The sequence below is a fragment of the Lepidochelys olivacea genome (genome assembly GCF_965140295.1).
Source record: "Lepidochelys olivacea isolate rLepOli2 genome assembly, chromosome: 28".
NCBI lineage: Eukaryota > Metazoa > Chordata > Testudines > Cheloniidae > Lepidochelys > Lepidochelys olivacea.
The window spans coordinates 4,496,793-4,517,565 of record NC_140438.1 but is presented as its reverse complement, the minus strand read 5'-3'; the positions used below and the strand labels follow the sequence as shown (position 1 = coordinate 4,517,565).

General features: G+C 46.6%; 1 protein-coding gene across 1 annotated transcript in view; it reads left to right on the top strand.

The window, feature by feature from the left end:
* The window catches only part of LOC311514003 (zinc finger protein 184-like), a 48,815-nt gene extending 31,835 nt beyond the window's left edge, over positions 1-16,980 (top strand). The window contains exons 3-6 of the mRNA XM_084616259.1: positions 1,248-1,299; positions 4,017-4,143; positions 13,369-13,482; positions 13,851-16,980. Coding sequence (XP_084472385.1) covers positions 1,276-1,299; positions 4,017-4,143; positions 13,369-13,482; positions 13,851-14,638 — 1,053 coding nt within the window. The 5' untranslated portion in view covers positions 1,248-1,275 and the 3' untranslated portion in view covers positions 14,639-16,980. The remainder of the gene's footprint in view (positions 1-1,247; positions 1,300-4,016; positions 4,144-13,368; positions 13,483-13,850) is intronic.
* The last annotated feature ends 3,793 nt before the right edge of the window (positions 16,981-20,773 follow it).

Genomic DNA, 20,773 nt, shown 5'->3' with positions numbered 1-20,773 from the left:
CATCAAACAACTTTGTAAACCTGAGACAGCTCCCTTGGGGACAATGACAAGGAGAATCCCCCAAGGTGACTCCTTTTATTCTGCTGTTCTCTGGCCTTTGGTTCATAGACCCATAGAACTGGAAGGGACCTCAAGAGGGCATCTAGTCCAGTCCCCTGCACTCAAGGCAGGATTAAGTGTTATCTAGACCATCCCTGACAGGTGTTTGTCCATCTTGCTCTTAAATATCCCCAATGATGGAGATTCCACAACCTCCCTAGGCAATTTATTCCAGTCCTTAACCACTCTGACAGGATGTTTTTCCTAATCTCCAGCCTAAACTACTCTTGCTGCAATTTAAGCCCATTGCTTCTTGTCCTATCCTTAGAGGTTAAAAAGAACAATTTTTCTCCCTCCTCCTTGTAACAACCTTTTATGTACTTGAAAACTGTTATCATGTGCCCTCTCAGTCTTCTCTTCTCCAGAATAAACAAACCCAGTTTTTTCAATCTTCCCTCATAAATCACATTTTCTAGACCTTCAGTCATTTTTGTTGCCCTTCTTTGGACTTTCTCCAAGTTGTCCACATCTTTCCTGAAATGTGGCACCCAGAACTGGACACAATACTCCAGTTGTGGCCTAATCAGCGCAGAGTAGAGCAGAAGAACTACTCCTTGGGTCTTGCTTACAATACTCCTGCTAATACATCCCAGAATGATGTTTGCTTTTTTTGCAACAGTGTTACAGTGTTGACTCCTATTTAGCTTGTGATCCACTATGATCCCCAGATCCCTTTCCGCAGTACTCCTTCCTAGGCAGTCATTTCCCATTTTGTATGTGTGCAACTGATTGTTCCTTCCTAAGTGGAGTACTTTGCATTTGTCCTTTTTGAATTTCATCCTTTTTACTTCAGACCATTTCTCCAGTTTGTCCAGGTTATTTTGAATTTGAATCCTACCCTCCAAAGCACTTGCAACTCTCCCAGCTTGGTATAGTCTACAAACTTGATAAGTGTAACAGAGAGACTCTGTTACTGGGAGGGTTTCACCATGTCTCAGAGGGTTCCACCCTGGTGGGAGGGGGCTAGGCCTGTACTGGAATAAGGTCACTCTGTGCTTCACAGCGTGGCAGAACCTAGAATGTCCATTAGGAGGGAAAAATCCTGGGGGGAATCGGCATGTGGAATGGACAAAAGCCCCATCTGAATTCTCTCACGTTGCCCTTCTTGCCCTGGCAGGCTACAGAATAATGTCCATGTTTTGCTCCAGATCATCCCATCCTCCCAGGAGGAAGGAAATGGCTGCTGTGGAGCTGGCTCAGGTAAGGGATTATCAGGGAGCTGGTAGTGGGTTCTGTTTGGTGGGAGCTGCTGGAGGTGGTGGAAGGCAGGAAATATCTAGGGAGGAGAAAGGAAGGGGACCGGATATGACAAACCTGCTGAGACGTGTGTAATCTAGGGTGTGATGGGTTGTCACCCCCAGGGTGCAGTCTGGTGGGCTTCTGGGAACCGCTGTGCCCTCTAACCCTCAAGCTGCGCTGGCTCTTCTCACGCTGCTTTGCTGGAGATTCAGCCAGCATCTCCAGGCCCTGTTATCACCCAGCAAAACAGCAGGTGGCGCCATACACCCAACTAAGCTACCTGAGTGCTTTACCTAAGCCACTCAAGGACAGCTAGAAGACAACAGCCAATTTCCCAGGTCCTCAACCTTGCACACCTGCTGTCGTAGAAATCCACAATTATACCATCTTATAGTGCACAGGGATCTGTATAATGTAAGCTCATTAATATAGTTCTCCTTCCCCTTGATATGGGAAAGATATGCACAACAAGCTTGTGCTAACCAAGCTGAGATTTTCCCCAGACACTTCACTCAAAATACACTGGTTAAGATAAAGCATCAAACAAGTTTATGAACTACAGAAAGATAGGTTTTAAGTGATTATAAGTGATAGCAAACAGATCAAAGCAGATTACTTAGCAAATAACCAAAAACTCAAACTAAGATTAACATAATGATGGACAGAATTTGAATTAGCAATTTCTCACCTTGACTGATCATACAAGCAATCCACCTGGTTTCCATACACAAGCTAAAAATTCCTTTACCCTGGCACCAACACTTTTCCCAGTTCAGGCTTTGTTCCTCAGGTGTTTCCAGGAGTTCTCTTGTTTGGGGAATGAGGCCAAGAGATGATTTCACACCCCACGTTATGTACCTTTTCTATATGGCAAGAACCCTTTGTTCCAAAGTCAGTTCCCAGTCCAGTTTGTGAAAAACTACAGGTACCAAAATGGAGTTCAATGTCATGTGGTCTGGTGGCATGCCCTAGCATGCCCTGCTGAGTGCTAAGCTCTTGCATGGTCCATTGTGTATTGTCCTTGTTGATGATCCATCAGCACTGTCTGGCTTCTTCATTGTTGTACCTGAAAGGCTAGTTGTGGTGTTACCCAGAATAAGCTCATTTGAAATACAGATACATAGTCAATATCCATAACTTCAGATACAAACATGATCCATACACACAAATAGGATAATCATATTCGGCAAATCATAACTTTTCCAATGACACTGCACATGATGCATCTTGCACAAAATGCATCATAATGTCCTAGTCCTATTATAAACATACCAGTATGCTGAATATGGGGTGTAGTGTCAGATAGGGCCTAATTTCAAGGCACAGGAGTTGGGAATGGAACTTCCCCTCTTTGTGGAACAGGAAATAACCCTCCAGCCAGAGCTGGGAAAACTTCCCAGACTCCCAGTGCTGCTGTCTGAATCTACTGACATTTCATTAGACACCACCACCCCCAATCTTTGTGGCAACAGCAAACTTTATCAGTGATAATTTTATATTCTCTTCTAGATCATTGATAAGAATGTTAAATAGTACAGGGCCAAGAACCAATCCTTGCAGGAACCCACTAGAAATAAATCCACTCAACCATGGTTCCACATTTACAATCCCAGTTTTTAATCTATTTAATGTATGCCATGTTTATTTTGTATCATTCTAGTTTTTTAGTCAAATAATGTGCTGAACGATGTCGTATGCCTTACAGAAGTCTAGGTATATTACATCAATATTATTAGCTGCAACCAAACTTTTGATCTCATCCAATAAGAATATCCAGATAGTTTGATAGAATCTATTTTCCCTAAACCTTTGTTCATGGGTACTAATTATATTACTCTCCTTTAATTCTTTATTAACGAAATCCAGTATCGGTTGCTCCATTATCTTTCCCAGTATCGATGTCAGACTGACTCTCTTGTAATTAGCTTGGTCATCTCTTTTACACTTTTTAATGTTGGTACAGAATTAGCTTTATTCCAGTCTTCTGGAAATTTGCCAGTGTTCCAAGTCCTAATTAAAATCAACATTAATAGTCCACCACACTCCTCCACCAGGTCTTTTAAAACTCTTAGATACAAGTTATCTGGACCCGCTTATTTAAACATGTCTAATTTTAATTCTCCAAATCCAGGAGAGAAATATTTATTGAAGACTTTTACCTCTTCTGCATTATTTTTGGTAATTCTGCCATTTCTGTCTTGTAATTTACTACTACCATTGTTAGGATTAATATACTTTTTAAAACGTCCTTCTTATTTTCGTTCATTGGTCATTGATTTCTGATAGCTTCCCTTACCAGTTTTCTACAGTTCCGACCTTCTAACTTATATTCTTTACTGTTGACTTCCCCTTTCTTCCATATATTTTATTGGGCGAGTGTTGGGATTCCTACCAGGGAGCCACCAGCAGGGTCCAGAAACAGCCCCATCTCCTCTATCAAGTTCTGGCTAGTAGGTATGTGATAAATGTGAAGACCCTGCCTCCGTCTGTCAGCTGGGAGACACAAAGTTTCTCTCTTTCTACCCTCTGATGCCTCCTGGCTGCTCTAAGTAAGGTGGGGTGGGACTCTGTTAACATGTGCATCCTGGAGCTTCCATTTACCTGGTACTGCTGTTCCGTGAATAGTGGGGTTGTGACTGGGGCAGCAGGTACTGAGTGTTGGACTCTTGCTTTTTCAGGGGCTGGTGACTTTCAAGGAGGTGGCTGTGCATTTCACCAGGGAAGAGCGGGCTCTGCTGGCTCCCTTTCAGAGAGCCCTCTACAGGGATGTAATGCAGGAGAACTATGAGACGGTGGTCTTGCTGGGTAAGGAGTCCTCTCTCCTCTGTTATTAGAAGCTGTGCAGTCTCTAAAGAACCTGAGTAGTAATAACTTTATACCTTTATTCGTCATAAAAGTTTTGATAAGTTTCCTTGCCCCCCTTTTTTTGCTTTATCTCCCAGCCACTAGAATAATTTTTGGACATGTACCTTTTTAATGCTGTCAGTCGTTTTAAAATTGCATTTAATGTATCCTTATTGGATACATTAATAACTATGTTAATAACTGTAGCTTTCATGGTTTTTCTCATTTTAAGAGGAAAATATGCCACCTTTAGAATTCTAAATTAAGTAAATAGATGTATGACTCATGCATGGCTTGTGTGACAGTCAGATGAGCTCCTCTTTTGATAGGAGAGCATATAATGTTGCCATTCAGGACCCCACAGGTGAAGGGAGAACAGAGCCATGGGAGGGTAGGAGAAGGGGGGAGCAGATAATCCTGGGGTGCGATGACATGGGGAGAGTGCATGCAGGAGTAGAGCTAAAAAGCAGCAGGGAGGGAAGAGGTAGTGAGATGAGGAGGGAACAGAAGAAGCTCCCAAGGTGCCGGGAGGTGGTGCCAGCTGAGAGTAATGGGAAGAAGGGGAGGGGAGTGTGGAGGAAGGGCACCCAGCAAGTGGGCTGGGTAGGTCAGTGGGAAGGAGGAGAGGTTTGGGGATCTAGATCTTAAACCCCGAATCCCTACCCAAGCCTTATTGCTTTACAGCCTGCACTCCAGTTTTATTTCTGTTCAGTTTCAATTCATTATAAATTTTTTTCTCAAATATTACTATTTTAACTCTTGCCCTCTCTCTCCCACTCATTACCCCGTTCCCCCATATAACCTCCCCATCTCTATGCACAGCGACCCCGGCCACCGTTCCTGAGTCCTTGCTGCATTCCTCCCTCCCATAGCCGGGCCGCTGCCCAGGCACAAATGGGCACTTTTTTGATGATGTCACAGGCTGGTAGTGTAACCTGTACAATTTTTACACCTATAAGATTACATTTTTACACCTATAAGATTGGGGTACATCTTGCCCTGGTACACGGCTACTCTGTTAATTGAGAAGATGAAATTTGGTGAAACACACGGAAACTTGATTTAATACAGACAGTTATAATTGAAATCATAGGCCAGGATCAATACACATAACAACTGGACAAGATAAGTATAGTAAAGAGGGTCTTGCACTGTGCATACTTACAAGTTATGGACACCACTGGAAACAAAGATCGAGGGGCAAGGAAGCCCATCAGAATGAAGGCCCAGGTTCAGTTTACATTGTCTCGGGGACCCGACAAAATGAAAAAATGGTAACTAGGAGAGGTATTTTATCCGCTTCCTTATGGCAGTAGGATGGCTGTATACCATATCTGCTCCTTTACAAGATTACAAGAATGTCAATAGCTGCCCCAACCCATACATGGCCTTTAGGAAGTCCATAATTAAGCATCAAGCATTAATACTCATGATTTACATCACTTATTTATTAATAATTCCAATATATGAATGCGGTCCAACTGCTGAGATACTGCATAGCAATCTAATTGCTAAAGCCCGCCCCAAACTTCCTTCTTTCAGAATCCTGTGGTGTATTGCACCTGTTTGTGGTTCCTCATTAGTCTCTCAAAATGAGCGTGCAAAATATCTAACTTGGGACTCTCTCCTTAGACCTATTCCGGGAGTAAATCCCAGACTTCAGCATAACTCCTCCCACAAAGCCTCAACCTAATATAAGGCCCTTAACCGTAGAAAGCTTAATAACCCATTTATTTCTGTTCACCTCCTTGCCCCCCATGTATGTTCCAAGCTAATAAGCAATACTCTGATAATGACGTTTTACCTCTAGCGAGTATAAAATTGCCCACAAGACATAGATCATAAAATCAGGTCAGGGTCAACAGGAGTGAGAGTTTGGAGAGAGTCTTGTCTCCCTTCTCCCCATCTGTATCAGCCACTAGCTGTCTTTCCACAAGACTCCTTGGATCTTTGAGCCTGTCCCTCCTGAGGTTGCGTGGCCCAGTTCTTGTTTCTTACATTCTCCTTTTCCAGACGAATTAGAGGCTGTTGCTCCTGAATTTTAGTGTTTATTTCCCCAACCTTCTCCACACAGTGTGGGAGTTTAATTCTCCCTCCCATTTCACCTGAGTCGCTAGATTTCCTCATTCCCCAAAATGTGCTTTTGCAATGTCACAGTTCTGGGGTAGCTAAGCCTTTGTCTTGCCTCCATGCTCTGCTCAAGGAATGCCCTCTCAGGTATCAGGCCTCTAGCCAGCCCCTCTCTATGGCTAGGGACCCACATGCCTCTCCTTTTTGACCAGGGTTTGAGGATTGCAGCTTGTCCTCCACTGTGTTCACTGGACTAATGTCCAGTTCTTGTGCTTTGCTTTCTCTCCAAGGGCAGTGAGCAGTGTTTGTGTGTGTGTGTAAAATAGAGGTGGGAATTTTGGTGATAATTCTGTGATGCCAATACACACTTCAGTTTCCCTCTGTGATTGGGATTGCTATGATTAGACAGAGCAGGAGACATGAGGTATTTTCTCATGGAGCTGTCATGGGGTGATATGAATGGGTCATTAAGGACTGGCTGGGACCAATCTAGATCAATGGAATACCCGACAGAGACAAGGGAATAATTGTCCATGGGGAGAATGTCTGCTTGGCTGAGTGAAGCATACATGGACTCATTATGTTTTTGGGAGCAGGAAGAACTGGGCTCGCAGATGCAGGGAGCTCTGCTGGAGTGAAGACAAATGGACAGGCACAGTGAAAGGAAACTATGGATCCATGACAGTGTGCCTAGTGGGGAAAAGATATAAAACAAGCAAAGGATCTAAGTGCGTATTTACCATCGCCCCTCATCAGTCCTTGTGGGAATCCCTGATCAGTTCCAAAGTGTATTAAAACCTTCCTTCAAGGCTTACCTCTTCGTTATCAGGTCATGTCAGTTTTGTTAGAGGGCCTCCCACTTTCCTGGTTCTTGTCACACAGACAGCAAGCAGCAAAAGACCAGAAGTCCGAAGTGCAGATAATTTGACGTTTATTGGGGTTAGTTTCCAAGCAAGCATATTCTGAAGACCTTCACACCAGTTGGGTTTATCTCTCTACTCCGATGGAGTCTGTTCCCCAGTGTTCCCTTCCCAGGTCTGACTCCGCAGAGCCTTGCCTGTGTCCCTGTTCCCCGTTCCTGTTTCCCCCCCATAACAAACATGGGGAGAGGGATAGCTCAGTGGTTCAAGCATTGGTCTGCTAAACCCAGGGTTGTGAGTTCAATCCTTGAGGGGGCCATTTAGGGATCTGGGGCAAAAATTGGGGATTGGTCCTGCTTTGAGCAGGGGAGTTGGACTAGATGACCTCCTGAGGTCCCTTCCAACCCTGATATTCTATGAGTCCAATTTCCCTTCCCTCTCCGATTTAAAATTCTCAGGTATACCTTAACCAGTTATTTTACTGAATTTTAACTAACCAATCCTAACATATTGTAACATAATTCTCTAACCAATTCTATCCCACTACCCTAATTAACTTACACCTAGCAAAATTAATTATACAGCAGACAGAAACAATTAGAGAACCAGACAGGTTAACAATAGAAAAGTGGTGGCCAAAAAGATAAAACAGAGAAATGAGGGTTTCAAAATCACAACCATTGATAAGTGATTTCTTGTCAGACAGGGTGCTATCAAACTAAGTTTTCATGAACCATCTTATGATCTGTTTCTTTATCTGGTGCTGATGGGCACTATCTGGACAGAATTGTCTTCTTAACAACCCAATACCACCTTATTTCAGTGTGACTGGTTTAGAATCATAGAATATCGGCGTTGGAAGGGACCTCAGGAGGTCATCTAGTCCAACCCCCTGCTCAAAGAAGAACCAATCCCCAACTAAATCATCCCAGCCAGGGCTTTGTCAAGCCTGACCTTAAAAATAGCTAAGGAAGGAGATTCCACCACCTCCCTAGGTAACGCATTCCAGTGTTTCACCACCCTCCTAGTGAAAAACTTTTTCCTAATATCCAACCTAAACCTCCCCCACAGCAACTTGACACCATTACTCCTCATTCTGTCCTCTGCTGCCACTGAGAACAGTCTAGAGCCATCCTCTTTGGAACCCCTTTTCAGGTAGTTGAAAGCAACTATCAAATCCCCCCTCACTCTTCTCTTCCACAGACTAAACAATCCCAGTTCCCTCAGCCTCTCCTCATAAGTCATGTGTTCTAGACCCCTAATCATTTTTGTTGCCCTCTGCTGGACTCTCTCCAATTTTTCCACATCCTTCTTGTAGTGTGGGGCCCAAAACTGGACACAGTACTCCAGATGTGGCCTCACCAATGTCGAATACAGGGGAAAGATCACATCCCTCGATCAGCTGGCAATGCCCCCACTTATACATCCCAAAATGCCATTGGCCTTCTTGGCAACAAGGGCACACTGTTGACTCATATCCAGCTTCTCGTCCACTGTAACCTCTAGGTCCTTTTCTGCAGAACGGCTGTCTAGCCATTCGGTCCCTAGTCTTTAGCGGTGCATGGGATTCTTCCGTCCTAAGTGCAGGACTCTGCACTTGTCCTTGTTGAACCTCATCAGATTTCTTTTGGCCCAATCCTCTAATTTGTCTAGGTCCCTCTGTATCCTATCCCTACCCTCCAGCGTATCTACGTCTCCTCCCAGTTTAGTGTCATCTACAAACTTGCTGAGGGTGCAATCCACACCACCCTCCAGATCATTTATGAAGATACTGAACAGAACTGGCCCCAGGAATGACCCTGGGGGCACTCCACTTGATACCGGCTGCCAACTAGACATGGAGCCATTGATCACTACCCGTTGAGCCCGACAATCTAGCCAGCTTTCTTATAGTCCATTCATCCAGCCCATACTTCTTGAACTTGCTGACAAGAATACTGTGGGAGGCCGTGTCAAAAGCTTTGCTAAAGTCAAGGAACAACACGTCCACTGCTTTCCCCTCATCCACAGAAACCGTTATCTCGTCATAGAAGGCAATTAGATTAGTCAGGCATGACTTGCCCTTGGTGAATCCATGCTGACTGTTTCTGATCACTTTCCTCTCTAAGTGCTTCAGAATTGATTCCTTGAGGACCTGCTCCATGATTTTTCCAGGGACTGAGGTGAGGCTGACTGGCCTGTAGTTTCCAGTATCCTCCTCCTTCCCTTTTTTAAAGATGGGCACTACATTAGCCTTTTTCCAGTCATCCGGGACTTCCCCCTATCACCATGAGTTTTCAAAGATAATGGCCAATGGCTCTGCAATCACATCCGCCAACTCCTTTAGGACTCTCGGATGCAGCACATCCGGCCCCATGGACTTGTGCATGTCCAGCTTTTCTAAATAGTCCCGAACCACTTCTTTCTTCACAGAGGGCTGGTCACGTCCTCCCCATGCTGTGCTGCCCAGTGCAGCAGTCTGGGAGCTGACCTTGTTTGTGAAGACAGAGGCAAAAAAAGCCTTGAGTGCATTTGCTTTTTCCACATCACTAGGTTGCCTCCCTCATTCAGTAAGGGGCCCACGCTTTCCTTGACTTTCTTCTTGTTGCTAACATACCTGAAGAAACCCTTCTTGTTACTCTTAACATCTCTTGCTAGCTGCAACTCCCGGTGTGATTTGACCTTCCTGATTTCACTCCTGCATGCCCGAGCAATATTTTTATACTGCTCGCTGGTCATTTGTCCAATCTTCCACTTCTTGTAAGCCTCTTTTTTATGTTTAAGATCAGCAAGGATTTCACTGTTAAGCCAAGCTGTTCGCCTGCCATATTTACTATTATTTCTGCACGTTGGGATGGTTTGTCCCCGTAACCTCAATAAGGATTCTTTAAAATACGGCCAGCTCTCCTGGACTCCTTTCCCCCTCATATTATTCTCCCAGGGGATCCTGCCCATCAGTTCCCTGAGGTTGTCAAAGTCTGCTTTTCTGAAGTCCAGGGTCCGTATTCTGCTGCTCTCCTTTCTTCCCTGTGTCAGGATCCTGAGCTCGACCATCTCATGGTCACTTCCTCCCAGGTTCCCATCCACTTTTGCTTCCCCTACTAATTCTTCCCGGTTTGTGAGCAGTAGGTCAAGAAGAGCTCTGCCCCTAGTTGATTCCTCCAGCACTTGTACTAGGAAATTGTCCCCTACGCTTTCCAAAAACTTCCTGGATTGTCTGTGCACTGCTGTATTGCTTTCCCAGCAGATATCAGGGTGATTGAAGTCTCCCATAAGAACCAGGGCCTGTGATCTAGTAACTTCCGTTAGTTGCTGGAAGAAAGCCTCGTCCACCTCATCCCTGTGGTTATAGCAGACTCCCACCATGACATCACCCTTGTTGCTCACACACGCTTCTAAACTTAATCCAGACAATCAGGTTTTTCTGCAGTTTCATACTTGAGCTCTGAGCAGTCATACTGATCTCTTACATACAGTGCAACTCCCCCACCTTTTCTGCCCTACCTGTCCTTCCTGAACAGCTTATATCCATCCATGACAGTACTCCAGTCATGTGAGTTATCCCACCAAGTCTCTGTTATTCCAATCACATCAAAATTCCTTGACTGTGCCAGGCCTTCCAGTTCTCCCTGCTTGTTTCCCAGGCTTCGTGCATTTGTATATAGGCACTTGAGATAACCCGCTGATCGCCCCTCGTTCTCAGTATGAGGTAGGAGCCCTCCCCTCTTGCGCGCTCCTGCTCTTGCTTCCTCCCGGTATCCTGCTTCCCCACTTACCTCAGGGCTTTGGTCTCCTTCCCCCGGTGAACCTAGTTTAAAGCCCTCCTCACTAGGTTAGCCAGCCTGCTTGCGAAGATGCTCTTCCCTCTCTTCGTTAGGTGGAGCCCGTCTCTGCCTAGCACTCCTCCTCCTTGGAAAATCATCCCGTGGTCAAAGAATCCAAAGCCTTCTCTCCGACACCACCTGCGTAGCCATTCGTTGACTTCCACGATTCGACGGTCTCTATCCAGGCCTTTTCCTTCCACGGGGAGGATGGCGAGAACACCACTTGCGCCTCAATTCCTTGACTGTGCCAGGACTTCCAGTTCTCCCTGCTTGTTTCCCAGGCTTCTGGTCGGGGCGGCAGATAGATGACTCAGTCTCCCTGAGGAGAGAGTCCCCGACCACCACCACCCACCTCCTTCTCTTGGGAGTGGTGGTCGTGGAACCCCCATCCCTAGGACAGTGCATCTCATGCCTTCCAATCAGCGGAGTCTCCTTCTGTTCCCTTCCCTCAGATGTATCATCTAGTCCACTCTTCGCAGTAGTACCTGTGGAGAGAACATGGAAACGGTTGCTTACCTGTATCTGCGTTGCTGGTACATGGATGCTCCCCTTTCTTCTTCTGGAGGTCACATGCTGCCAAATTTCTTCACCGTCCTCCTGTCCCCACAATGCAGCCTGCTCTGAATCTTCAGAACGTTGTGTCCATAGAAGAATATCCTGACGTCTGTCCAGGAAATCTTCAGTTTCTCTTATGCAACACAGGGTTGATACTTGTTTCTTCAGACCTTGAACCTTCTCTTCCAATATGGAGACCAGCTTGCACTTAGTACAGACAAAGTCACTTCTGTCCTCTGGAAGAAAGACAAACATGCCACATCCAGTGCAGGTCACAACAGCTGAACGCTCCCCATCCATATTACCTTCCTTCTACGAGCTTCCTCAGGACTTGCAGTAACTACTTAGAGAAGCCGGCAAGATGTAAGCCTCAGTGGGCTCTCCCCGGGCGAACTCCCAGGCAAACTCCCTCTGTTAGTCTCTCTGTTGTTCGCCGCTCCGCTGGTTCGCAGCTGACTGGCTTTTTATAACAGTCAGGCCCACTCAAGGCTCACTTGGAACGTGATGTGACTGTACGCTTCCCAGCTTATGGCTGCCCCTGCTGCTTAGCCAAAGTCCTTAGCCTAAGAACAAGCCCTCAGACTATCTTAATGAGAGAAGGCCCATACACAGGCAGACTGTAATTTTGATTCTTTGTTTTTATACCCCCTGTAACTAGCTAAGTGATAAAAATACACCTCAGTTCTTAAAGTATAGGCTTATACTTACAAGTATACTTACAGGCAGGACTGAATAATAGTGGGTTCTACTCCTTCCCTCATTCTGTGTCTGTCTTGTCTATTTAGATTGTAAATTTTTCAGGGCATGGACCATCTACTATTCTGTGTTCGTACTTTGCCTAGCACAATGGGGACTCACTTTTAGTTGGTCCTTAGGCACTAAGGTAATGAATATTGTCACGGAGTCCCTGGGTGATGCTCTGGAACTGCTCCCTATGAAGCCAATCAGGACTCTGGTGAAGTCTCCTCTCTGTGAGCAGACTGTCTTCAGGGCAAGAAGCTCACACAGCTTCCACCTTCCTGTGTCTGACCTCGGAGCATTCAGCATCCTCTGCCCCTCCGTGTGCTTCCCACAGCGAGTCCGCCCAGGCGGGGTCCTGGGGAAGCCAGAGGGTCCTGCACCCCAACTTTGCAGTCAGACATGACTCTTAGCCACCTGTAAAACAGAGGTTTATTAGATGTCAGGAACACGGTCTAAAACAGAGCTTGTAGGTACAGAGAACAGGACCCCTCAGCCGGGTCCATTTTGGGGGGCAGTGAGCCAAACAACCATGTCTGCACTTCATTCCTCATCCCCAGCCAGCCCAAACTGACTCACCCTCCAGCCCCTCCTCCTCTGGGATTTGTCCCTTTCCCGGGACAGGGGGTCACCTGATTCCTTTATTCTCCAACCCTTTAGCTATCACCTTGCAGAGGGGGAAGGGCCCAGACCATCGATTGATAGGAGACAGAGTGTCGGCCATTTATGTACACTGGCCCCTTGCTCTGCAACAATTACACTGCCTTATCCCACCACCTAGAGACTTACAAAATGCATAGGGGAAACGGAGGCACCCCTACAGTATTCAGAGGAAACATTAAGAACGGTCCCACTTTGTCACAAATATAATTTATAATAATAATGCATCTGATGAAGTGAGCTGTAGCTCACAAAAGCTTATGCTCAAATAAATTTGAGTCTCTAAGGTGCCACAACTCCTCCTTTTCTTTTTGCGGATACAGACTAACACGGCTGCTACTCTGAAACCTATAATAATAAATCTGCCACTTTGAGTCAAGGCAGCTGGTCTTGGGATGTTACTGCTTAAAAATAAGCTGGGGTTAAAACCATGGAATATTCCTTGTGACAAGTATCCCACAAATTCCACTGACCTCCCTTGTTTTCTTTGCCTGGAGTAGGGTTTCCAGTTTCCAAACCTGATGTGATCTCGCAGCTGGAACGAGGGGAAGAGCCGTGGGTCCCAGGCCCCCACTGCTCTGAGAAAGAAGTGCTCCCAAGAGCTGCCTGCACAGGTAGGGAATTGGTTAAACCAACTCAAAAACTGTCTGTGAATACAGGAAACATTTGGGATGCCCTACAAACACCTTGTGAGCTCTCCAAGTTCAGGAGTGTTCCCTGAAGATGTGGAATCATTAGGCAGATGTCACTCATGGCTTCCCACCTATCCTGACTGAAAACTGGCAGCAGGTCCCTCCCCGATCTCGCTTTCCCCTGAGTGTTCTGGTGAGATGCTGACCAAAACTGATCCCTTCCTCTCTCCTCTGGGGAGAGGTTTGGGGAAAATCAGCTCCTTATAGGTTTGATCTCTCCTGCACATATTTTGGTTTGTTCATGCCTTTCTCTATTCCTGTCTCTGAGATTTCCTTTCTCTCCGGCACAGAGAGTGACCTATGCCTGGATTCTTCCCATCTCCCATCAGGTGATGGGATAGTGAGTGAGAATGAGGAGGAGAAACCCCAGCAGGAAGATGCTGAGCCACTAGAATCCCATGGAATGTTATCAGGAAGATCCAAAGGGAATGTTTCCGGGAGTTGTGCACTCGCAGAAAAAGCAAAAGCCTTTGAGACTCAGCAGATGCCAGAGGAAAACTTCAGTAGCCACTCAGACCTTATTACATGCGACAGAATCAATTTGGAAGAGACATCCTACACATGCCATGAGTGTGGGAAAAGCTTCAGTGGGAGCTCAGACCTTTTCACACATCAGATAATCCACAGAAGAGAGAGACCCTACATGTGTTCTGACTGCGGGAAAAGCTTCAGTCAGAGCTATACCCTAATCAGACATTGGAGAACCCACACTGGAGAGAAACCCTACACGTGCCCTGAGTGTGGGAAAAGCTTCAATCAGAGCTCAAACCTTATCAGACATCAGAAAATTCACACAGGTGAGAAACCTTATGAATGCTCTGAATGTGGGAAATGCTTCATTCATACTTCAGCCCTCATCTCACATCAGAAAATCCACACAGGAGAGATGCCCTATGCCTGCTCTGAGTGTGGGAGAAGCTTCAATCAGAGCTCTGACTTGATCACGCATCGTAGGATCCACACAGGCGAGAGGCCCTACATGTGCTCTGTGTGCAGGAAAAGCTTCAATCAGAGTTCAATCCTTCTTAGACATCATAAAATCCACATGAGAGAGAACTATAATAAATGCCTTGACTAGGGCTGGCCAAAGATTTTTCTTTAAAAAAAAAATCATATTTGCTAATTCCCACAGAGTGATCTTTGCACCATCTTCACCGTGGTCTCTCAGCTCCCCCAGAGGAGTTGCCTGCTTCTGCCTTTGCAGCTCACCCTTCTTTGGGGTCAGTCCTGTGATCTTTTCTATCAACTCCTTTCTTTTTGAGTTGAAGGAGTGTGTGTCCCTCCAGCCAGGAATCTTCATCAGCTCCAAGTGGGGGAGAGAGGTTTGATCCCAACAAGCTACACTGAGGCAAAAACTACCCGTGCCCTCCATCCACTAGGACTGTACATAGCGTTGGCAGCTCAAGTTAGTGATCTTGGTGTAAAAAGACAATTATTGTTGTAGAGCAGATACAGCCCAGGTGCAGTGGTTGGCATTAGCTTTCCCCTTGGCCTGACCTGAACTCCATCACTTTTCCTCGTCTAAACAAACCCTGAGCATCCCAGTTATACTGTTCCCCCACTTCAACGCAATTGTTAGTCATCAGGTTCCCCCTTTGGGAACAAATTGTTTCATTCGCAGTTGCTCTGATGTTGCTTCAGGTTGTGCTGGAGAGCAGATATTTTTACCACCATTTTCCTCACTTAAAATATATTGAACTATAACAAAGAGTAGGAACAGGGCAAGGATAGAGAAAAATGTCATCTCACCCTCTGTAACAGCAGAAGAAGATAGGATAAGTCAGAGGGATTCCCTTATTCCCCATCACCATCCCAATCCCCCTGTTGTTCAGTTGGTTAGGTCAATATTTTTTCTAAAGGGCTGGGAAGAGGATTCCCTGGTAAATGACTTGGAACTAAGCAAAATACCCATGCATCTGGCTCCCAAAGCAGTTGTGACCCAGGCCCTGCAGGAGATGGCTCCTGAAGATAGCTCCTTCCTAATCAGGTACATGTTGCCTGTTATTTGGGAAATGCAATCCCTAGCTAGGTAGGAATGAGAAAAATGGACATTTCTGTTCAGCTCACCCCTGGGAGATGCTGAAAATGTGTAGAAAGTGAAATCCATGTTGAATGTGATAGAGCTGCAGAAAGATACCTATTGTTAATAGCTACCTGACTTTTGGTGTCTTACAGGGATTCTAAGACACACCTGAATTTAGTCCCTAATTTAAACCTGTGCCACCAGATTAAAGAAATAAATGTGCATTTTGGGGGGAGTTATACCTCACTATCGCTACTGGTATGTTATACTGTTGGTGAAGGATTCTACATCAGAGAAGTGTAAAATAAATCTTTGACCTTACTTGGAGTAGACAAGAACTCAGATAGAAATTGCAGGTACGAGTGGTTGATTTTCACCCCAGTGATGGACGCTATGGTGACCTGTGGCCCAGGTAAACTGTTTTTAGAACGCTGCTCCCTAGTTAAGTGGCATTGATCACACTCCTAAAGGATGCCGTGATTAAACTGGGAACAACTGTCTTTTTCACCTGATTCCTTCAGAGCCGTTCCATGCCTATGGGTCCCAATTTGGCTTCCTTTTTGGACAAGAAGCACTTCCATGCTGAGAAAATGATGGTAGCCAATGAGGGAGAATATCAGATTCCAAGTTCAGACTGCAGGATACATGAACGCTGAGTCCTGACTCTCTGGTTTGGTCTCCTAGTTTTGCTCTTGAGTCTAACACATTTGTATCACTTCTCCACCTCCTGCTACTGTGGAATATTAGAAAGTGTGAAAATAGAGCACAGGTGATTTTTCTCATGATGCAACCTTCCCACGTAGTGAGAGACCCCTTCCACCCACACTTCTGGGAGACAACCCTGGGAGACATGAACTCACAGAAATGGAAGGCTCCTAGGTTATTGTAGAATGTGACTTCACACAAAGCTCACTGGGTGGAAATGGGAATTAAGAGAAAACCGCCCAAAAGGTTTATATTTTGTAATCTTTGAATAAGTTGTTACCTACGACAATGAAATTAAACATGAAGTTAGTGTAATTAGTGTAAACTTTTCAGTGTTACAATATGATTCACATTTTCTTCTCATTCTCTCCCTGCCCACTCCTACTGTATTGGAAATGGTGGCTAATCCTGAAATTAAAACCTCACTCCAAAGGAATCAGAGTGGGGGAATATGTGAGAGAAATAGCATGTATGAGGATAGAGACCCAGTCTGGACTGTAATTATTTCTATTTCAAATGGAATTCATTTTGATAAATTTTAAAATAAATCTGCTGTTAAGAGGAAAATTACTTGAAACAAGATGTGTAACCTTTTACCCATCCCCTGCAGTGCTGATGTGTTTTTGTTTGTTTGTTTGTCTCTCCTCCGGTGGTTGATTTTTTAATAAAAGAATGGTTTTGGTTTGAAAGCTATCTTCGTTCCATTAACTGAAAGCAAACAGAACCCTGCAAAGCAATAGGCGATTTTCTTAAACCGTCACAGTGCATCGTCTCCATAAATCACAATCCCCCCCACCATTACAAGCACTGCACTCCTGTGCATAGCAAAAAATATTCGTGGCTTTCAGCTTCAAATTGCTGCTTCAAGGTATCCCTGATCCTTATGGCCCTGCGCTCCGCTCCTCTAATAGCCCTGGTCTCTGGCTCTTCAAATTCACCCTCCAGGTGCTGAGCCTCAGTGGTCCAGCCCTGAGTGAAGCTTTCACCCTTCCCTTCACAAATAAATGGCCAAAAGCACACTCAACAATCATTCTGCACTTGCTCAACCTGTTGTAGAACCGCTCCTTGCTGCTGTCAAGGTGCCCCACGTATGGCTTCATAAGCCACGGCATTAAGGGGTAGACAGGGTCTCTTAGAATCACAGTGGACATTTTGACTTCCCTACGGTGATCTTCTGCTCCAGGAAGAAAGTCTCTGCTTCCAGCTTCCTGAACAGGCCAGTGTTCCGAAAGATGAATGCGTCATGCACCTTACCGGGTCAGCCTGCATTAATGGCTGTGAAATGCCCACGGTGATCCACAAATGCCTGGAGAACCATAGAGAAGTACCCCTTCTGGTAAATGTACTCCATGACTAGGTGGTCCGGTGCCAGAATTGGAATAGGTGTGTCATCTATCCCCCTCCGCAGTTAGGGAAGCCCATTTGTGTGAAGCCATCCACAATGTCGCGCACGTTGCCCAGAGTCACAGTCTTTTGGAGCAGGATGCAATTAATAGCCCTGCACACTTTTGTCAACACATGTCCAACGGTCGACTTTCCCACCTCAAACTGATCAGCAACCGATTGGTAGCAGTCGGAGAGCAATTGCCACGCACTTCTCCAATAACAGGGCAGCTCTCATTCGCGTGTCCTTGTGCTGCAGGGTTGGGGTGAGCTCCTCACAGAGTCCCATGAATGTGGCTTTCCCCATCCAAAAGCAGCCACTGCTCGTCATCCCAGATTTGCATGATGATGTGATCCCACCAGTCAGTGCTTGTTTCCTGAGCCCAAAAGCGGCGTTCCACTGTGGTCAGCACCTCTGTGAATGCCACAAGCAGTCTCGTGTCACAGCTAGTACGTGGGGTGAGATCAATGTCGAACTCCTCTTGCCTTTGTAGTTGAAGGAGTAACTCCACTGCCACTCGTGATGTGTCAGTAGGAGGGAGCAGCATATTGGTCAACAGCGTGGGATCCATTCCTGCTGCCCGAAGAGGCAGAGCGCGCAGTACACCAACCATTGAAAGATGGCGCCAAATGCGGACAGAAGCACAGGGATTGCTGGGATGTGAAGCAAGGCATCACAGGGCATTGGGACAGGTCCTGGGATGCCCCGTGACCCCCTCCACCTTCCCACAACTCTTAGCGGCAGAAGAGGAAGAGATGCTCAGTGGGACAGCTGCCCAGAGTGCACCGCTCCGAATACCGCAGCAAGTGCCGCAAGTGTGAACACACTATTGTGCAGGCAGCTGACAGTGTGAACACACAACAGCAGTTTCCCTTCAGCACTCTCTGAGCAGCACTGTGACTCCTGGTGCTGTAACTCTGCCAGTGTAGACAGAGCCTCAGAGAGACAGGCTGCCAGGATCCCAGGACTGATCCCCTCTGGGGAATGAAGCACAATGGCGACAGGCTATGCAGCCTTCACTCGTCTCCTGCACCTGTAAACCCTGCTAGCCCAACGTGCTGGACCATCTACGCCAGCACCTGGTTCCTCAACTGCAGGTACAGTTCCTGCTCCAGGGGAATCCAAAGGCCGAGAGGTGCAGAGATCCAACCCCTTATAACCTTAGAAAGGTTTTGTTCCTTTTTCTATTTTTTGTCTGTTTCTTTTTATGAACTTGGAGACCTCTCAGCCTTCTATTAGATTGGGGTGTAACCGTGCGGCTCAGTGGAGGTGAGTGTGTGAACACCTCTGAAATCTACAAAGGGAAGATGTTAGGAAGAATAGTTCCCCAAATCTTAATAGCCTGAAAACTCTGCCCTATGAAATGACTGAATGCATGCTCCTCATCCCTCCTGACCCCCCCCCCCCAGCCCCTGTCCCAGCCCAGAGCCTGCACCCAGCACCCAAATTACATCCCAGAGCCTGCACCCAGCACCCCTTCCTACACCCACACCACTTGCCCCAGCCCAGAGCCTTCACCCAAACTCTGTCCCAAAACCAATACCCCTCACCCTCTCCTGCACCCCCACCCCCTGCCCCAGTCTGGAGCCTGCACCCAGCACCCAAACTCTATCCCAGAGCTTGCACCCTCACCCCCTTCCCCCACACTTCCTCCAGCCCCCAAACACCCTCCCAGAGACTGCACCCCCAGCACAGACTGCACCCACACTCCCTCTTAGAGTCTGCACCCCTTGCCCCGTCCTGTATCCCCACCCCCTGTCCCAGCCCAGAGCCTGCACCCAGCACCCAAACTCCATCCCAGAGCCTGCACCCCAGACCCCCTCCCCCACTCAAACTCCCTCCCAGAGCCCACCCTCTCACCCCTTCTGCACCCAAACTCCCTCCCAGTGCCTGCACCCCAATCCCCTGCCCCAGCCCAGGGCCTGCACCCCAGACCACCTCCCCCCACCCAAAGTTCCTCCCAGAGCCTTAGACAGTGGGGGGTGGAGTTTGCGGGGGGCAAGCTCTGGGCGTTCTAGGCACCACCAAAATTTCTACAAACCTGCTGCCCCTGTTGTTTATTACTTATATGTTTATAGCTTAGATAAGCTATTACCAGCAGGAGAGTGGGGTGGGAGGAGGTATTTTTTCATGCTTTGTGTGTAAATAAAAAGATCTTCTACACTTTCCACAGTATGCATCCAATGAAGTGAGCTGTAGCTCATGAAAGCTTATGCTCAAATAAATTGGTTAGTCTCTAAGGTGCCACAAGTCCTCCTTTTCTTTTTGCGAATACAGACTAACACGGCTGCTACTCTGAAACCTTCATATAAATGACACCCAGAAATTGCTGATATCAATATCAGCTGTCAATTTCCGTGTATAAGCAGACATCCATAGAAGCATCAATATTTGGCCTTATAGGAGCTATGAGGCTTCCCTCTACAGCAAATAAAGGAGAAATGTTGTCATGTTTTACATACATTGTCACCTTACAGATGACTTACAAGTTTCTCACTGTCCTGAGTTCCACGGGACATGGGGAAGCTCTAGGAGATGCCTCCCCTTGGGATCATGTATTACATGGATCCAAAGGCTGGGGGAAGCCAGACCCAACCTGCAGCCAGGAATACCAATTCCTAGAAGCTCCCTCCTATAGAGAACTCAACTGAAGGGTCGTGAAGAAGCTGGATGTGAGGTAATTTTGGCTGAGTGCTTAATGCGATGGATCAGAAATTCACTGGGGGTGTCCCCACACAGGTGGAAACGCTGCTGACTAGGAAACTTTCTGTCTCTTTTGTTTTTAGTGGCCAAACAAACATCCCCTCTCTCTCTCTCTCTCACACACACACACACTTTTCAAGAAAACCCTTGCAAGAAGTCAAAAGTGCTTGCTGGATCTCACTGCTCGGCTTGATCGAATCCAAACACAAGCTAAACTTGTCGGGCGTAGGTCAGGGCTGGCGGGGAGTCGGGGGTGGGACGGTTTCAATTACACAGACCGGCACTGTGTGGGGACAGTTCCAAGGTATTTCTCAGGAGATATACAGGTTGTTTACCACAGCACAGAGCACCCCCCAGTGCAATTACCAGCCCCTGCTCCAGGCTAGACCCCCCAGCCC